This window comes from Sciurus vulgaris (genome assembly GCF_902686455.1).
Source record: "Sciurus vulgaris genome assembly, chromosome: 12".
NCBI classification, from domain to species: domain Eukaryota; kingdom Metazoa; phylum Chordata; class Mammalia; order Rodentia; family Sciuridae; genus Sciurus; species Sciurus vulgaris.
Genome location: NC_136473.1, coordinates 41,322,382 through 41,340,129, shown reverse-complemented (window position 1 = coordinate 41,340,129; position 17,748 = coordinate 41,322,382). Strand labels below are relative to the sequence as shown.

The window sequence follows — 17,748 nt, the reverse complement described above, 5'->3', positions numbered from 1 at the left end:
TCTCTCCATCTCTGAACACATCAGTATATTCAAATCCATCAGTAAGTTCAGTTGGTTGTACCATCAAAATGTTCTCAAAGCCATCTGCTTTTAATTTGTACCATTACCACTCTTCTTAAGGCCATCTTCTTACCTAATATGACTCATTCCCCACATGGTAGACTGAGTGACCTTTTAAAAAATGTTGGATCATGTCACTCCTTTACCTGAAACTAATCGCTTACTTCATTTCCAAGCAATGCAAGCTTGTTATGGTAGCCTACAATACCTTACCTGATTGTGATCCCCTCAATGCCTGTGGGTCCTCATGTCATACCAACCAACCCCCTCCTCACTTTGTTCTTTTCACACTGGATGTCCTTTTGTTTCTACCTCAGGCTCTCTGCCTATAATTTTCTTCATCCAGATCTTAACGGGGCTGGCTCATTCCCACCATTCAAGTCTCAAGTCAAATGTGCCTTTCCACTTATGCAAAATAAATCCTCCTCTTCCATGGATCTGAAAGTATGTATTTCTTGTTCCACTGCCTCATAAAATCATGTTATATTTTTACTTTTATTCTTTTTTTTTGGTCTATATTCTCCCATTAGAATTCATTCAACTAAAGAAATACTGAACACCTACTATATGCCAGGCATTATTTCAGGTGCTGAAAACAATCAGTGAACAAAGTAGACAAAAAAATTTCTACCTTCTGAGCCCAGAGTCTAGAATGTAAAATCCATTTAACAATCCGTTTATTCACTGTTTTATCTACAGGGTTTATAACAGTATCTGACTCATAGCAAATAAGCAATAAACATTTGCTACAAAAAATAAAAGTGGATTTATCTGTATTTTCTCAGTCTTTGCACAATGTACCTCACTCAAATCTTTCCACTCAGCTATTAGAACAATGATGAAATGTTTGCTTTAGTCTTCAACTAGTTATATTTTATTTCACCTCTACACACTTATCTTACACGTAAAAACATCACACCACAGAGTTTGGCTCTAATATTGAAATCTTTACAATACTGTTACTGCATCCCATTGTAGTCTTTAAATCCTTCGAGCTTGGATTTAGAACTTGAGCCTTCTAAGACTAAACCAATTATCCAAGAACTTAAACTATCTTTACTTCTTTGTAAATCATGTTCATATAACATGCAAGTGAAATCATTAAAAGTTTAATGACTTATTTTGTAAGCACAACACACATTTGAGAAGACAAATACATTATCAACATAACAGGCTGACTGCACGGAGATAAAACAATTCCTCCATTTTTCAATAAAGAAAATTTGGGTTTGTGGGAATATGTACATATACCTACATAGCATGAGAGGCTATACTAGGACTTATGTCTCATAACTCCCAGTTTGATACTTTTTTCAACTAATAATTGCCTAAATTTAAAGATAGTATTTTTTACATATATGATATAGTTTTAATGTAAAACAACCATTTCGCCAATTGGATAGTTTAAACTTTGGGGTATCTTTGCCCCTGGATTTACTCTAAGGCTACAACTTTATTCAGTCAATACTTGCTAATACTGAAGGAAATTCAATGAAAATAACTGCATTAATAATTCATTGCAAAATATAGCAAACTATATAAGAATGCACAATCAATGCTGAGCCAATTTTTTTTCCTTCTTTCTAATACTGAGGATTGAACCCAGAAGCACTTTAACACTGAACTATACCCTCAGTCTTTTTTTTTTTTTCTAAATTTTGAGACATGGTCTCGCTAAGTTGCCTGAACTGGACTTGAAATTGAGATATTTCCGCCTCAGCCTCTGGAGTTGCTGGGTTATAGGTGTGTGCCACCATGCCCATCTAAATCAAACATTTAAAAGATAATCTCTACTGTAATAACTCATTTTTACATTCAGCAAAGCTAAAATGCAGGAAATGCATCACAGATACATTAAGGTCAGCCAACTTGTTTTTCGTCTACCTACAACAGCAGAGCTGGTAGATGAAATTTACTTAATTTAAAGTTGGGTGTCCACTAAGTTTAAAATACTGTAATAGTGCAAAAAAGACACTGACTATAGAAATCATTGATTTTAAGTTAGGAAACTCAAGAAAGATTTGTAACAATTTACAAACATGTTGAAGACAACCACAGTTGGGCATTAAGCAATCCTATCAAATTGTTTAATTCATCGAATTCTTATTGACTTCCCTAAAATTTGATGTATTCTTATCAGTTATATTAATGTCACATTTTAATGAACCAAAGTTTAAGACATACGTTCTAGTTCTGTCTTTAAACTATTTCATGCTTTCATACCATTTTTGTACTTAGAAACTCACACTTTTTTTTTTTTTTTTTTTTGGCAGTACTGGGGACTGAACCCAGAGCCTTGTGTACATGCTAGGCAAGCTACATTCCCAGTCCCTCACAATTCATTTTATTCCAGAAGTACAATATAAAATTGTCATGGCCTTATGGGTTTTCTATTTCTAAAAGGCAGAATCACAAACTACAAACTATACAATTATTCCACATTATTATTCCCTTTAAAATGCTATCTCCTGCTTTAAACTGCTGCTGCTAACAATTAAATTCCCTTAATTTTCCAGGAAATTGAGTGATAAATGTAGTCAGAATCCACATTTTCATATATACAAACTCTTGTCATTATTTAGTAAGTACTTAAAAACGCTGTCATATGTGTGTGTTTTTATAGGGCTTCTGTAATAGAATGAAAAAATGTAAAACACAAACCCAGTCTGTTTTTAATAAAATAATAAGAGTGGTTGGTAGAATACTTAATTCTGTCCCCAGAATGATGAACTTTTAAACATGGCTGTTTACCTTCTGCTTACTACTATGTATATTAAATGGTACTTTTAAATTTTTGAGGTGAAAGTTTAGTAAAAATTCCACTAGTGATCATGAAGCACCCACAAAACACCTTTAGATACATAAGCCCATCAATTTTTTATTATTGCTAAGACAACAAAGCCTAAATATAAACTAATCTAAAATTTGAAATATTAAAATATATACTGAAATAAAGGTTAACACTAATACTTTAGATACCCACTTAGATTCTCAAGAGATCTCTTTTATAGTTAAGTCTTCAGTGTCTTTCTGGGTTGCCTATACTTTTTAAATATTTCAACTCTCCTCTTTCTAGTTACTGTCAAACTGAGTCAAAACCAAAAGGACTCCATCCAAAATTTCTAGAGCAGTCTATCTTAATTCTGAGCTTTCTGTCCTGACCCATTACCATTTCCTTAAGGAAATTATAACAAGTATGAACCTTCCCCCTAGAAAAATATATCACCAAATTTTATATGCGTATTGTGGGAACTCACCAACTTCAAGAACTATTACCACTGTAACCCTCAGAACCAATCCCAGCTTAGGAATTTCTACTCAAAAATGTCTTGAACAGGTAAAAAGTTGAAATCAGATTGTTATTTCTATTATCTTTGGCTTTATCTGTTTGTTCTCTAAAGCAAAAACCCTGAATATTCTCTTTTCCTTTCTAATCCAAACTATCTGTATGTTGTTAAACTTTCTACTATCATTGAGATTTCAGATATTTCTCTTCACTTCCAAGAGAGTGGACAAAATGAAGACGTCTGGACTGATCTTTATAGTTCCAGATGGAAGATATTAAAAATCCTGGCATAGAATACTAAAGGTTAAAAAAAACAGTTCTTTCAAAAAATAAGAAATCAAACTTTCAAGCTTATCATTTACTTTAAACTTGCTTTTATGAAACTGAAAAAGTAGACTAATAAAAATTCTAAAATTTTGGGAGTATGTACACATTTCCAATTTAGCCTTCATTAAAACAAAACAAAAAGAAACTACCCACTTTATAAAGTTCTTAACTTGGGCTTAATAACACTGTTTATTGGGGCAGTAATGGAGGTGAGAAAAGGTAGTAGTGTTAGAACTTTATAAAGGCAAGCTGTTAGGTTATGGTAGCTAGACCCTGCTTTTATATTGGTGTGGTATCATAATTCATCAAATACCTTTACCCAAACCAGTTTACTTAACCTAAGAAAGGTTAAGTCTCTATTCCTCACCTATGGAGACACACTATCTAACCCAATGAAAAAGTTAAACTGAGAATAAGTTGCTCCAATTTGTTAAACACCACTTTGGAGGATTTAACAATGTAAAGCTCCAATTTTAATCAAAATAAGTTAAAAAAAAATTGAAGCAGGGCATGGTGGTGCACACCTGCCATCCTAGTGACTCAGGTGGTTGAGGCACAAAGGTGGCAAGTTCAAAATCAGCCTCAGCAACTTAGAGAGGCCTTAAGCAACTTATGAGTGAGACTCTGCCTCAAAATAAAAAATGAGTTGAGGATGTATCTCAATAAAGCCCCTCTGGGTTCAATCCCCAGTACCAAAACACAAATAGAAATAAAATCTCACAGTACTAATCTTTCTGGTATACCCTTTCAATTAAATGTAAAGCGGTGGCAATAAATAACATAAAAATAAAATTAAATTTATGAAGTTAGAAGTGATAAATTATAATGGGACATCTGCCCCCAACTTAATTTTTGTACCCCCAACACCCAAAGGGACTCATTTATTTCGTAAAGGTGATGATAGTCCACTGTTTGCCCATCACTTAAAATTTATATCTGTAATTTCAGGTTTTCATCACGTTACATTTTTGCTTAACAACTTGCAACTTACTTCACTGAATGAATTTTAATATTTAAATCCCTAATATCTTTGTCTAGTTAAGTCCTTCAACTGATTATAATCTACAGATTTTTGCAGATGTATTCCAATCATTAAATGCTGTCTATTAATAAAGTGATACAAAAAAAACTATCTTCATCCAAATCTGCCATTTTTCATGACCAAAATAAGATTATATACTTTTTCTAAACTGGACAATTATGGTTCTAGGCTACTGGGATCTAAGAGAAGGCATACTAATGTGTCAAGAACAGAAATCTGTTTTAATTAACCCTTCCTCTTCCTAAATAAAAAGTGCTTTCAGCGTACTATTTACAGTTTTGTTTTTCTAAGGTGTACTTAGAATTCAATTACCTTTATGTTTACTATACATTTTCAATAATGTATAAACATGCTTCTTTCAAAACTGTGATTTATATGACCTACCATTAACAGAATGAAACCAAAGGATTGTAGAGCAGTTTGTTTACCAAGAACTTTTTACATTCTTCTATTAATTAAGTTCAGTACCTACTCCTGAGGTCTATGCTTCACTTAGCACACATAGTTTTGTTTGGTTGGTTGTGAAGTGAAAACTTTTAAAACAGGTGATGGAAAAAGGTAGCCTAAAAGGAGAAAAAAAAAAAAAAAATCCCTATGTCCCTCAAAAACAGGGGATACACATGCTATGACCTAGCATAGACACTGCACTTCAGTGAACGAAACTTAACCGTAAAATTTAACCTGCACTGATACTTCAGTTGAGCTCTGCTCTCATTTTAGGTAGTTCTTGGGACTGTCCAAAGTATTCATAGAAGCAAGATTTAACTAAAGTTCTAAAGCATTCTGTATTGCTGTCTTGCTTTAATCAGGTTCTCCCATTCCTTGGCTGCAAAACAAGAACTACAAATTAATTTCCAGGGCAGAGTAACACCAACACCCTAACATGAAAGTTATTATCTGTAAAACTTACAAAGAGAAACAAAAATAAAACCAAAAGACAAGATTCTGCAGTCACAAGTACTTTAATTTTAAAAAACAAATCACTTATTTAAAAATAAACAAATGGCACCATTCTAATCTAAGTTCATACAAGTAAAAATAAAAGGTACTGTTCTCATAAGTAATGTGCTTAAAGTCAGTACTACACTAGACAATCTCAACTACTACATACACTTAGCTTATCTGTAAAGTTGTATGCTACTCTCGAAAAGTAACATTCGACTGTCGCAACTATTTTACTTTAAAAGGTTAACCAACCCAAAGAGTTTAAAGAGTTTTATTTTCAAAAACAATATTACAGAGCATAATTTCTACATTAAAAATTCTTACAATACCAAGAAGTATTACAGTACAATATTCCACAACAAAATTGTAGCAAACAAGTCCACGCGAATCCTTGACTTCCTTGAACTGTCAATACACTGCACCCTGTTTAAATGGCTGTACCTGAAAACCAAGGTATGCAATTCCTTAGGATTAGAAGTCATCAAGTTATACTGTCAAGGATCTGGGGGAAATGAGAGGAAGATTCTATTATCCTTATGTCTGAACCCAACTTCCACAACAAGGTAAAGCCACAGCTATGACTGCCAATTAATTAGCTGTAAAGTCATTTAAATACTAAAGCCCACCCAATTTAGACATCTCAATGTTAAGATCTCTTTGAACAAATTCACTTAAGTTCGATTATGAATTAGAAAAGACCCTCTTTCGGCATTTACGTATTTAACATTTACTTAAATCAGGCCTTTTCTCTCCCGTTGAGAGACCTGAAAGCAGGCTAACTTAAATTTATTTTACAGAAAAATGAGTAATAAAGTTGCAGGGCTCTGAAAGAGCCACGTAGTCCAAACAAATCTGCAACATATTCTTCGGGATCAAAGAAAAAAATCAGGGATAGTCGTTTACTACCCTCCGACTAACAGGCACTGGGGATGGATGCACACGGGCACAAGTCCCAGAAAGGATACTGCAAAGAGTAAGTCTTCTATGAAAGTTAGGTCGTCTGGGCAAACACTGAGCACCCCGACATTTCACTGATGGGAGGGGAGGACACCAGCCTCAAATGCCTGCAGTCCGCCTGGCCCGGCTGTGAGGCTCCACGTGGGGTTGCACTGAGCCCAACACGCTGTCCAGGACACCGGGAAGTGAAACTCCCCGCCTGTGCGTAGAACCTGCGCTCCCGGGCGCCGGCAGCGGCGCGGAGGCCGCGGTGGCCCTACAGCGCCGCCCAGCGGCCCGCGGAGAGGCTGCAGGCGGGTCCGCGGCTCCCGGCTCGCCGCACCCCCACCGCCACCCAGCCCGTTCCCCTCTCCGGATGCACAAGGCCCAACCCAAGAACTGAGACCACAAAATGGCTGCCGGCAGCCTCGTCACGTGACCCCTTTGTGCCTTTCGGGCCCCCGAACTCCGCGGGACCCGGGTACAAGTGACCGGGGTCGGCGGGTGGCCTTCGAGGAGGCCCCGCTGGGCCGCGACGGCTAGGGGTCGAGGCCCAGGAAGGCGGGGTAAAGGCCGGGCCGGCGACCAAGAGTCGGCGGCGAAGAGAAGATGGCGGCCATTTTGTGTGGGTCTGCTGCTCCGCCGCCGCCGCAGGCAGCAGAGAAGCGGGGCCTGGCGGTGGGTCGGACAGGGGAGTTAACACGTACCGACTCCTCTTCCTTCTCCATTCCGGTGGGCATCTGCGGCACGGCCCGGTTTATCGAGGCGTATTCGTGCAGGTCGGGCAGATCCTCACAGCGGAAAACCGGCAGCGGCTTCGAGGCGTCTAGCGCCCGCGCCCGAAACGACAGTTTACTCATCTCAGGCGCAGCAGATACCTCTCCGCTCTGGGGAAACGGCCCCGGCCAGCGGGATCATGGAGAACCGGGGGTTCGGTCCCCACTCGCCTACCGCTGCCGGGGACTTGAGGGGCGGAGCGCAGAGCCCGCCGTCCGGGCACTAACACCAGCCGGGAGGGTGGGAGGCTGTGCCGCTCCGCTCCTCTCTCGCTCGCTCTCTTCAATACGCCATGGCCAACATGGCGGACATTAAAACTCCACTGTGCGCTCTTCAGCCAACCCCAGCCATTCCCCACACTGCATCGCGCAGCGGCGCGGGCACGCGGGGGGGGGGGGAGCGCGGGCTCGAGGCCGGCGCCGGCACGGAGCGCGCGTCCCGCCAACCCCCGGCGCCCGCCGCCTCGCTCCCCGCGCCGGGCTGCCGCGGCCCCCGCCCTCCGCCGGCCGGGGGGCGGCAGGCCGAGGGGGCGGCGGGGCTGGCGGGCGCTCGGACGCCAGGAGCCGGCCTGCGGGTCCCGCTCGCCCGCCAGCGCTCAAGCTGCTCCCTCACGCTCGCTCCCTCCCAGCGCTGTTTTCTGACGGGCGAAGGTGCCGGAAAACCGTCTCCACCCGCACGCTGGCTTTTGGAAAGGCAGCGGGGAGAGCTGTTCGGCGGTGCTTTTGCCCCGGAGTCCCCGGGCTCGGGCACCGATGTCACCCCTGCCGGGCGCTTCGAGGGGCCGAGGCCGCTGTCGCCTGGCGTCCCAGGGGCGCTCCAGAGGCTCTGCGTACATCTTACTGATCGCGGCAATTTAGGACTTTAAAATAAAAATGCAAACGAAATTAGGGGCAAAACGTTACTCTGGGTAAACTTTTACCAGCAATTATTTTTATGTCAAATGAAACTTTGGCTCATTTAAAAGTATCATTAAGTAGCAATGATACTTGATCACTGGTCAGGTTCCCACCCCACTGGGCTCAATATAAATGGTATTCTATTTAGCTCCAAAGTAATTTTTTCCCCTCCAGGTTTACATTTTAACTACTCATATATACTATTTTATTGTAACTGATGCAAAGGATACGATGTAACCTTTAGAGAAAACATTTGAAGCGCGGCCTTCAATTCTAGAGTAAGTCCTTTATATCTACTTGGTTTTCTGTTTGTATTGGAAGAAAATGCTGCTTCGACATTGCCACGGATATCATCTGTTCTCTGAACAACTTGACAAAATTTAATCATATATAACCTGTAATGCATTCGCCAATCCCTCCACTCCCCCCAAAAGGAAAAGCTGAATTATTAAGAAAGATTAGATGATATGATAGCTTACTAACATTTGGTTTATATTATACATGAAAATGGGTATCCAGAGATCTCTTTCCAGTGGGTTCAATGAGTTTGGCAGCAAAATTTCAAATGTTCACCAAGAAAAAAAAAAAAGTCTGCTTTTCCTGCTAGGGGCTACACAGTAAAAATAATCATTATTCTTAAATACTGGTTTTTATATGAGGTATTATTAGCTTAGGATACACAGATAAACTGTCTTCCAGGTTGGTTTCTAGGTATAATTAATTATACCTTTAGTTCTGCAAGAACACATTTGGGGACATTCTAGTATACTACTACACTTCACCAGGGGGGAGATGACAAAGAGGTCAGATTGCTGTACTCCAAGATTATTCTAAAATTCCAATATTGACAACTCACTTCTGAGGCACAGGGGCTTGCACCTGCCTTTCCTATATGTAGACCATGCATTTATTCATTCAATGAGCAAACGTTTATAGAGTCATTATAACCTTTTGAGTGTGTTGCTAACTTGTCACCCACAGGACTTCTGAAGGAGCTCACACAGTGGGGAGAAATACAGGTGGATTTTCATGAAAACCCAGGCCATCGTGGGGATAGGCTGGAGTGGCACCCAAGCTAGGGCAGTGACTCTAATGAAGTAGTCAGGGAAGGCTTTTTGGAGAAGATGATATCTGAGTCAAATTATGTGGGAGAAGTATGGGTTAACGTTGCAAAACATGAAAGGAAGAAAGATCTCTTAGGCAAGGACAGTACCATGTGCAAAGACAGCCTTGAGCATGTCACATTCTGGGAACCTTAAGAATTGCCAGCTTCACTGGAGGAATATGATACCTATTTAGCCAGGTTTAACAGTTCTGAAAATACTGGCTGATACGATAACAGTCATCTCCAGCCTACAATATTACATTCCTGAAAATCCTAGTAGTAGAATTTATGTTTGAGGAACTTGGGTTTCATAGGACGAAACAGGGTCTTAAGATATGAGTGAACCAAGAAGTGAATTTTTTTTTTTTTAACTAAAATAACATCATGCAGGAAACTTTTCACATTTGGTTCTGAAAGATGGCAAAGAGCCCAGCTAGTAATGGGAATGAAATGGTAGAAGAAAAGGTATTTGTGGGAAAATATAACTGTTGAACAATTGTTAATAACAGGCACTGTACAAATAAATTCCTTGTTTTCTAGAAATTCTAAAATCATCCTCTGTGGTAAGTTCAGAGAGATGCTTACAAATTCAGCAGGTCTTTTGCAGATCATATACCATCAAAGGGGCATTGTCTTTCTCATTAATTCTCCATCCAGCTTCACATTGCCCTGGATTTCCTATTCTCAGTAACTTCTAGGTTCCCAAGGACCCAAAGGCTTGAGTCCCAAGTCTCTCCTATATCCAGTGCATGTCTTTCCATCCTAAAGGGCAAGAGTATAGCTATCAAGGTTCAGGTTTAATATTCTTCAACATTCTTTACCTAACCCAAATATTCCTTGGGGAAAAAACTAGTTAATCCTGCCTATTTTTAACTTTCTATTCCCAACTTAAAATTCCCTCTTTCTAAGTATCCCCAACAATAGTGACTTAAAATTCTTATATAAACCTTTCCTCAAGAGGAAACATGTATGGAAAGGGATTTGCAATGTTCAAACAGTTCAGTTCATGCCACAAATGTATTGAACAGCAAGGTATACAGTACTATCATTGCAGGGGATACAAATAAGGTACTAGTAAATGGACAGCCAATTAATAAAATGACAAGCAGTGTAGTGAAATGCAGTGCTCTGGAAGTTTCAGCTGGGTTGTTCGGAATTCATAGAGAATGGGATTTGATTCTGAAAGATGGCAAAGGTTCCAGCAAGTAAAAGAAATGAAAGGTAGGAGAAAAGGTATTAATGGGAGAAAACACAACTGTATGATTCAGCTGGAGGGAGGAGCAACTGCCAGGTAGCACTGAGGATGGGGAGGTTGTAGCCAGAGTTCAGCAGGACACTCCAACAAAAATTCCATCACACGATGAAACTACTAAGAAAGTAAAGTAGGAGTAAAGTAAAGTAGGAGTAGAAAGTAGAGACATAAGTCTTAATCCTAATAATAATTAGTTACCATGTTATTCTAATGAAATGTGATTTGTTTTGATATGAAGAACACAGTACACACTGTACCTTAGCAGGTATTCATAGAGCATGTTGCCAAATCAAATGTGCCTAAAACCCTACTTTCATTCTATATCCCACCTTCCCCAAGGCATATGTTATAAGTGTTCTTTAGTTTTCCTATTAGTAAAGCCAGATTCAAATTAAAAGCCTCCTACAATTCTGCCTCACTCTCTCCAACATCATTTTCTCATTATTGGTTAAGACTTTAGATGTTCCATCCATCTCATCTTCCCTGCCTCCAGAGTTTTCTTTCTTTTCTCTCCTCTGTCCAACTATAACCTGTCTACTTCTAGCTACTGAAATCCTATTTTACAGGAATGTCCTGAATATTAAGTAAAAAACTCCATGAAAAGCATTTAGAATGGTTTCTGCCCACTGTGAATACTCAGTAGATGTAAACTACTGTTTTTATCCTTCAAAATCCAACCCAGATATCACCTCCTCCATGAAATACTGACTATTTAATAAGTCTGGGCTCTAATTTCCTAATTTGAAGAACAAGGGAACAATTAGATGAATTCAAAATAATACCTAAACCTACATCAACCTTCCTCATCTCTGAAATTCGATTACTAAAGTTTCCATCAGTAAAAATATTATCTACTATTCATTGAACACTTACTACATGCCAGGAGATGCAGAAGTGCTTTGCATTCTTTCATTTGTTTTCATGACAACCCTAATATATGTCCTGTTGAGCTTAGAGAGGTTGTATGATCTGCCTATGTTCAGGAAACTAAGGAGAGGCATTGCTGAGATAAGAATCCAGAAGAAGCCTAAAATACCTGATTAAAGTTAAGTCAGAAGACAGAACATAAAGTAAGAGGGGAGAGAGATTTTGAGAGGCTTGGCAAAGAAGGGAGTACAGAGAGACAGAGACAGACAAGTGGGTAGCTATCTGGGTCAAAAGCTTTCTGGTTTTTGAAAGTGGGAGTGATTCGGGCATGTTTGTAGTAAAAGCAAAGAATCATTTAATTGGATTAATTTTAGAACTCTCTTCCTATGAGGCAGGAGGAATGAGGGCAAGAATGGATGGGGTTGATAAGGGTTAATTTTCTTTAATGAAACTCTAAGATTAAGAATCACAATACCAGTTTAGGTAGCTGGAGTTTAGAGTTCTCATTCCTTTAAGCATTCAACAAATATTTACTGAATTCAGAACTATGCAAAGTGAGAGAACCAATAAGAAGACATGATAACTTTAACCCCACAGAGTAAGATACTGTGTTTGTATTTAATTGGGAAGATGTGAAATTAACACCTCTAAAACATGTCTACAGAATAATGTCAACATTAAAAAGTGACAGAATGCTAGAATCGAAAGAACTGTGCAAAAAGCAACACTAGTTAGTACATTTCACTCGAAGTAATCATTTTTCTTGTATTTTTATATTCATAAAGAAATGTTAGTAAATAATTCTTGCAACATAAAAAGTAGGAAACTAGGAATCTTTTACTGCATTTTTAATCTAACAAATGTTGAAAAGAAAATGTTACAATTTGCATGGTAATATATTTTAACAAAAACAATATCTGCACTACTGGTACTGATTACACGGTGATTTATGGATGGATTTCTGTACATAATATTTAGGAACTACATTTGATTTAAATATGACCATTCAAAATGTATGCAGAATCTGTCTTTAATGGGCAAGTTATCAATCCAGCAAACTGTAGCAGGATGGATTCAAAGTATTTCAGTTTAACTTCATGTTCAATATAAATATTAACCAAAAAAAAATAAATGGAAGAAAAACAAGAAAGAAAAATACATGACAAAAACTTTGAGAATGAATTTTTAAAAATCCATACAATGGTTTCGGCAATCTCGGGATTAAAAAAAAAAAAAAAAAAAAAGATAGTGACATATAGTACATCTTATTGTGTGATGTAAACCCTAAAGTTAAAGAAAATTTACTTTTGAGCACAGTAAAGATTTTGCCAAATTTTAGAACAACCTTCCAACCCGCAAAGGGTGATTGGGTTAGTTTGACTATTTTTAAGACTTGACTCCTTCAGTTCTTATAAATCATCTGATCTTTTCCTCATCATGCAGGTAGGCAATTGAGACCTCTGAGGCAATGACTTTTTAATTAGGGTACTACCAGATACAATCGAAGAGTGGTAAGCAGAATAAATAGGAAACCACTTGGAACTTGAACAATAACAATGTGGTAGCTAATAATGGAGAAATTATTCCATAGTCTCTTCCATGTCATACATCATAACAATTTGCCAGAAGAATAAAAGTCCAACTTAGAAAAATTAGAAATTTAAGAATTAAACCATATTTAAAAATTTGATAGTGTGCATTTAAATTGACTTACATTAACCTATTAAGCCACTGACGGGCACTGCTATGTATAGATCAAGTGCAAGGACAGGACTCTGAGAGGCAGGAGGATAAAAGCAGAGGGAGGAAGGGAGGAAGGGAGGGAGACAAGACGAGAAGAAAGTGAACCACAGAATGACCTTTAGATGCCCATCATCTTGAGTAGATGGAACATACTACGTGAACATTAGTTTTATTAAGACATTCATGTACGAATCTATAGGGTATAAATGGTACATCAGGGGCAAAGGAATGAAATTTAGAGGAACAAGAAAAAACTGTTAATAACATAGAAACTGAAGTTGAAAGATTTAAGTCAAATTCATTAGTGGATGGCAGACAACGGAAGGTTGATGGCTTATAATGAACTATTGCATCTATATTCCAAGGATGGAAATTATTTCTAGTTTTTGCTTGGGACAAAGAAACTTGGGGCAGAGAATTATCTTTCTTACCACCAAATAAGTCACTATTGGTGAAATAAAATGTTTCACTGGATTTATTTTCACTAATCCTTTGAGTCACACTGTATTCACTCATTAGTTGAGCACCCAGAATCTGGTTCTTCCTCCCTTCCAGCGAGGGGAAGAGAAAGTGATGATTTCAAACCATGGAGTGAGATTGTGTGAAAATGACCCCAGCAGTGAGAGGAGAAGGATATGGAGAACAGAGTCCCAGGGAGCACTAACATCCAGGAGGCAGCAGAGAGAAGAGGCTGGAGAAGCCTGGACACAAGCCAAATGAGATGAGCACTTCAAGGACCAGCAAGGAGAGGCAAAAAGAAATGAGGTTGTTGGAGCTCATGGCCAGCAACATTTCCATAGGATGCTATAAGCAGAAGATAAATTGAAGAGTGGAGGGGCGAAATGGAGAAGTCAATCATTAACCTGGCAGATCAATTGCAAGTAAAAATTTGAAGTGATTTTCCAGGAACCTCCCATGATAATTTTGTAGATTCTTGCTTAGAGGAGAAAGACTACCTTGAAGTTAAAGATCAGGTTAGCTTCAGGACCCAGCCAGGGGCCCAGGGTAGCTATTTTTATCAGCACCTCCCACATTAAAAGAGACTACATTTCAGTAATTCACGAGCCTCTCCATCATCCTGGTGATAGAGTAAAACATACTTGTATATTTATAGTTGCAGAAGCTGGTGCGCCAAAGATTGCTGTTGGGTCTCTGAGTTACTGACAAAGGTATGATCTGCATCCAACATTTCTTCTGAATGAAGGTTCCCAAACATGAGCCAAAAACCAAGACAAGAATACTGTGGTGGTGCACTTTTGGATGTGATGATACACTTTTGGTGATTCATTCATAAGGTTTACATTTTGATATTTTCATTTCTGCCAACATTTTCTGGCTTTCTTAGATTTTATTTTTTATTTTGTGTGCTTATTTTTACAATGCCAGTATAATACTATATATTCTGTTTTGTGGCCTTCTCAGTATAATTTGAGAATGTTTCTAAATCATTTAATATTCTTCTGTGAATATTTTTTGAGAGAGACACTTATCCTGTGTATGTACCAAAATTTACTTACACATTATTCTTTTATGGAATACTGACTTTTATTATAAACAATACATATAATTTTGATATAATTTTAAAAATAAAAATGATTTAAAATTTTATGGTTTAAGGCACATGTTTTTCCTGTTGTTCTTTGAATAATGATTGGGTCAAGTTTACACAAATGAAGGTTGACAATTTTATTATCCATCTGAGTAGCTGGCAAAACCTAGGTTTTAAAAATGAGTATTTCTTTCCTGATATTCATTCAGCATTTTCCATAAGTATATTTCTTAAAACACTAATCCCAGATATTCTGAGACAAGAGTTATATAAAGAGTAATATATAAAACTAGTAAGGGTTGGGGATGTAACTCAGTGGTAAAGTGCAGGTACAAGGCCCTAGGTTTGATCTCCTGTACTACATCAATCAATTAATCAATCAATCTAATAAGTTAGGGAAACATTGCATGTTATATCTTCCTCTTTAAGATAGGTACAAGCTCATGAAGATAGGTATTGGCTCAGAGAATCCTGTCATTCACTGATGCTTACCACATTATTTTTCAAATTTATCTTAACATGGAACCCCTTTATATGGATCATTACTTAATACCTTCATTCTATAAAAGCATATTTTGGGAAATTCTAGTCAAGAGAACTTAAGGAAAGAGAAGATTTTTCTAATCAAATTGTCCATCTAAACCTCGAAGAAGACTGAAAATATATAACATAATGTATTATATTTATTGTCATTAAGATTTTTACCCTGCCAAAAAAACAATGTGATAGGAGACATTTAAATATAAAACTGAACTGAATTCTGACAGGTACCTAGCATTGAGCAGATTGCTAAACTTTGGCAATATATTTCCTGTTTAACACCAAATTATCTAGAAATATTTAACTGTATTTCATTCCAAAAATTTCTCTAATGAAAAGCCCACGATGAAATTAAAAACATTTCTGACTCTAATTAAAGTTCTTGGAGCTGTAGTTTCCCCATTCATAAGAATGGTAACAATCTATCAGCTAGGTTGTTACAAGGATTCAATTAATTAATTAATGCACAGAGCATAGAAAGGACCTGATACAAAAGTCATGCTCAATAAACAAGTTATTTTTTTAACTATACTTGTACTTTCCTCCTTTCAATAGATCATTTTTTGTTTGTTTCTTTTCTGAGTTTTATTTTTTGTTACTTGTTTTTTTCCCGTGGTGAAGGGACTGAACCCAGGATCCCATGCACACGAGACAAGTGTCCTACCACTGAGCTACATCCCCAGTCTTGAGCTTTATTTTATTTTTTTTTGTATGTAAGGTATACATAATATTGTTTGCATAATATTGTTTGTAAAGGCTTCAAAACTCTTAGCTAAAGAAATCAAGAAATCCTTTAATGAAACCAAGGACCTAAAAGAGTTTATAAAACTATCATAAAAATTTATTATTCATCTTCTAGAATTTTGGGGTTTCCATTTAGTTTTGTTTATCATTCGTATGTTTACAGCCACAAGGAAACCTGTTGCCTCTTTTCACTTCATTAGCAAATGATTCATCATCACCAAAAGGGTGTCCAGTGACTGCTCAGCTCCATCTCCAGATCTGGTCAAGCAAGCTCTCCAGGAGTTCAGGGCCTCTCTGCACAGGTTGCTATTGTTTGCCTCGGGGGTGAGTGCTTTGAATAAAAAGTCAGATGGCAAGCAATAATTTGCATTCAAAGCAGCCACACAGTGTAGTGAGAGTGATATGAGGTACTGTCGGGGACACTGGCTTCCAAGTTTGAAGATTCAGATCCTAATCTAACTCTTACTAGCAGTATGACCCTATAGAATAAATGGTTTACTTTCTGGGCTTTGACTATCTCACTTGTACAGTCTGAAGAACACTTATTCTCTTCCCTCTCAGGCCTTATGGAGAACAAAGGAGATAAAATGATGGAAAGTCTTTGGAAATTCCAAAGGGCCATCCAAATGTAAAGAAGAATAGTTTATTTCAATTTCACTATAGTGGTTGGGAAGGTCACATATTCTCCAAATAATACACCAAAACATAAAATCCATGACCTTGTCCAACTCACGTACTTAATCAAAGAAGATTAGATTGATAGAGTAGGGCCCTCTGAACATTTTCTTACATAGGTAATCTGAGACAAATCCAAAATTCACCCATTTTATTCACTTTTTAATAATCATGTTTTTCACTCCTTTTAATGCACCTTGCCACATTTCTTTAATATACTTTAGAGAATGTAATGTACAATGTAAAGGTCAGGGAATCTATGATAAATTTGCCTAATTTTAAAATAAATTTACCAGAATTATATTTTTTACTAATAAAAATTTTTCAACAAGCAGCCTTTTATCACTGACTGTAGAACAGAAAAAACAATAAAAACATTTTCTTCCTGGATTTTCTCTGCTGACAATGTCTCCCATTTTTTCAAAGCAGCAGTAGATGTTGCCAGCAGATGATATGCAGGAGTCTTAAGAAAACAAATTGCCAAAAGAGATAGTGTAGTGTAGTCGCTAAAAGTTTGCCTCTGAAGTAAAATACAATTTGGGTGTGAATCTGAACACTTTTCTACCTCTGTAAATTCGAAGAAAATTCTTAGCTTCTATGAGCTTTAGTTTCCTCCCCTGTAACATGGAGATAATACAGACCTCCAGGTATTATTTGGAATAGAAATAAATCATCTGGGGCTGGGGAGATAGCTCAGTCGGTAGAGTGCTTGCCTTGTAAGCACAAGGCCCTGGGTTTGATCCCCAGCACCCCCAAAAAAATTAAAAAAAAAAAATCATCCACATAACCAAACATGCAAGTTATTACTTTGGAGTGGATGCTTTACATGTATTATCTCATTTAATATTTAAGATATCTTCAATGTCTGTCATTATAGTAAGATTTAAGTATTAGATATTATTATTATTGCCCTCAAAAGCTGAGCATTTTTTTTTAAGATTAAGGAGTGAAGGGTGAAAAGTCAGCTGCCCCTGCATGGGCTAAACCAGGTCTTAAGTATATCT

General features: G+C 37.8%; 1 protein-coding gene across 5 annotated transcripts in view; it reads right to left on the bottom strand.

Annotated features, from left to right (window-relative positions):
• EPC1 (enhancer of polycomb homolog 1) overlaps positions 1 to 17,748 on the bottom strand; it is an 83,802-nt gene that overhangs the window by 51,278 nt on the left and 14,776 nt on the right. The window contains exon 1 of one of the 5 annotated variants that reach the window (XM_079105867.1): positions 7,304 to 7,683. The exons of 2 other annotated variants lie outside the window; for them this stretch is intronic. In XM_079105867.1, the coding sequence (XP_078961993.1) occupies positions 7,304 to 7,456 (153 nt within the window). In that variant the 5' untranslated portion in view covers positions 7,457 to 7,683. Of the gene's footprint in view, positions 1 to 7,303; positions 7,684 to 17,748 lie in introns of those variants that run through there. 2 more of the 5 variants (XM_079105862.1, XM_079105865.1) reach the window with 2 other exon arrangements.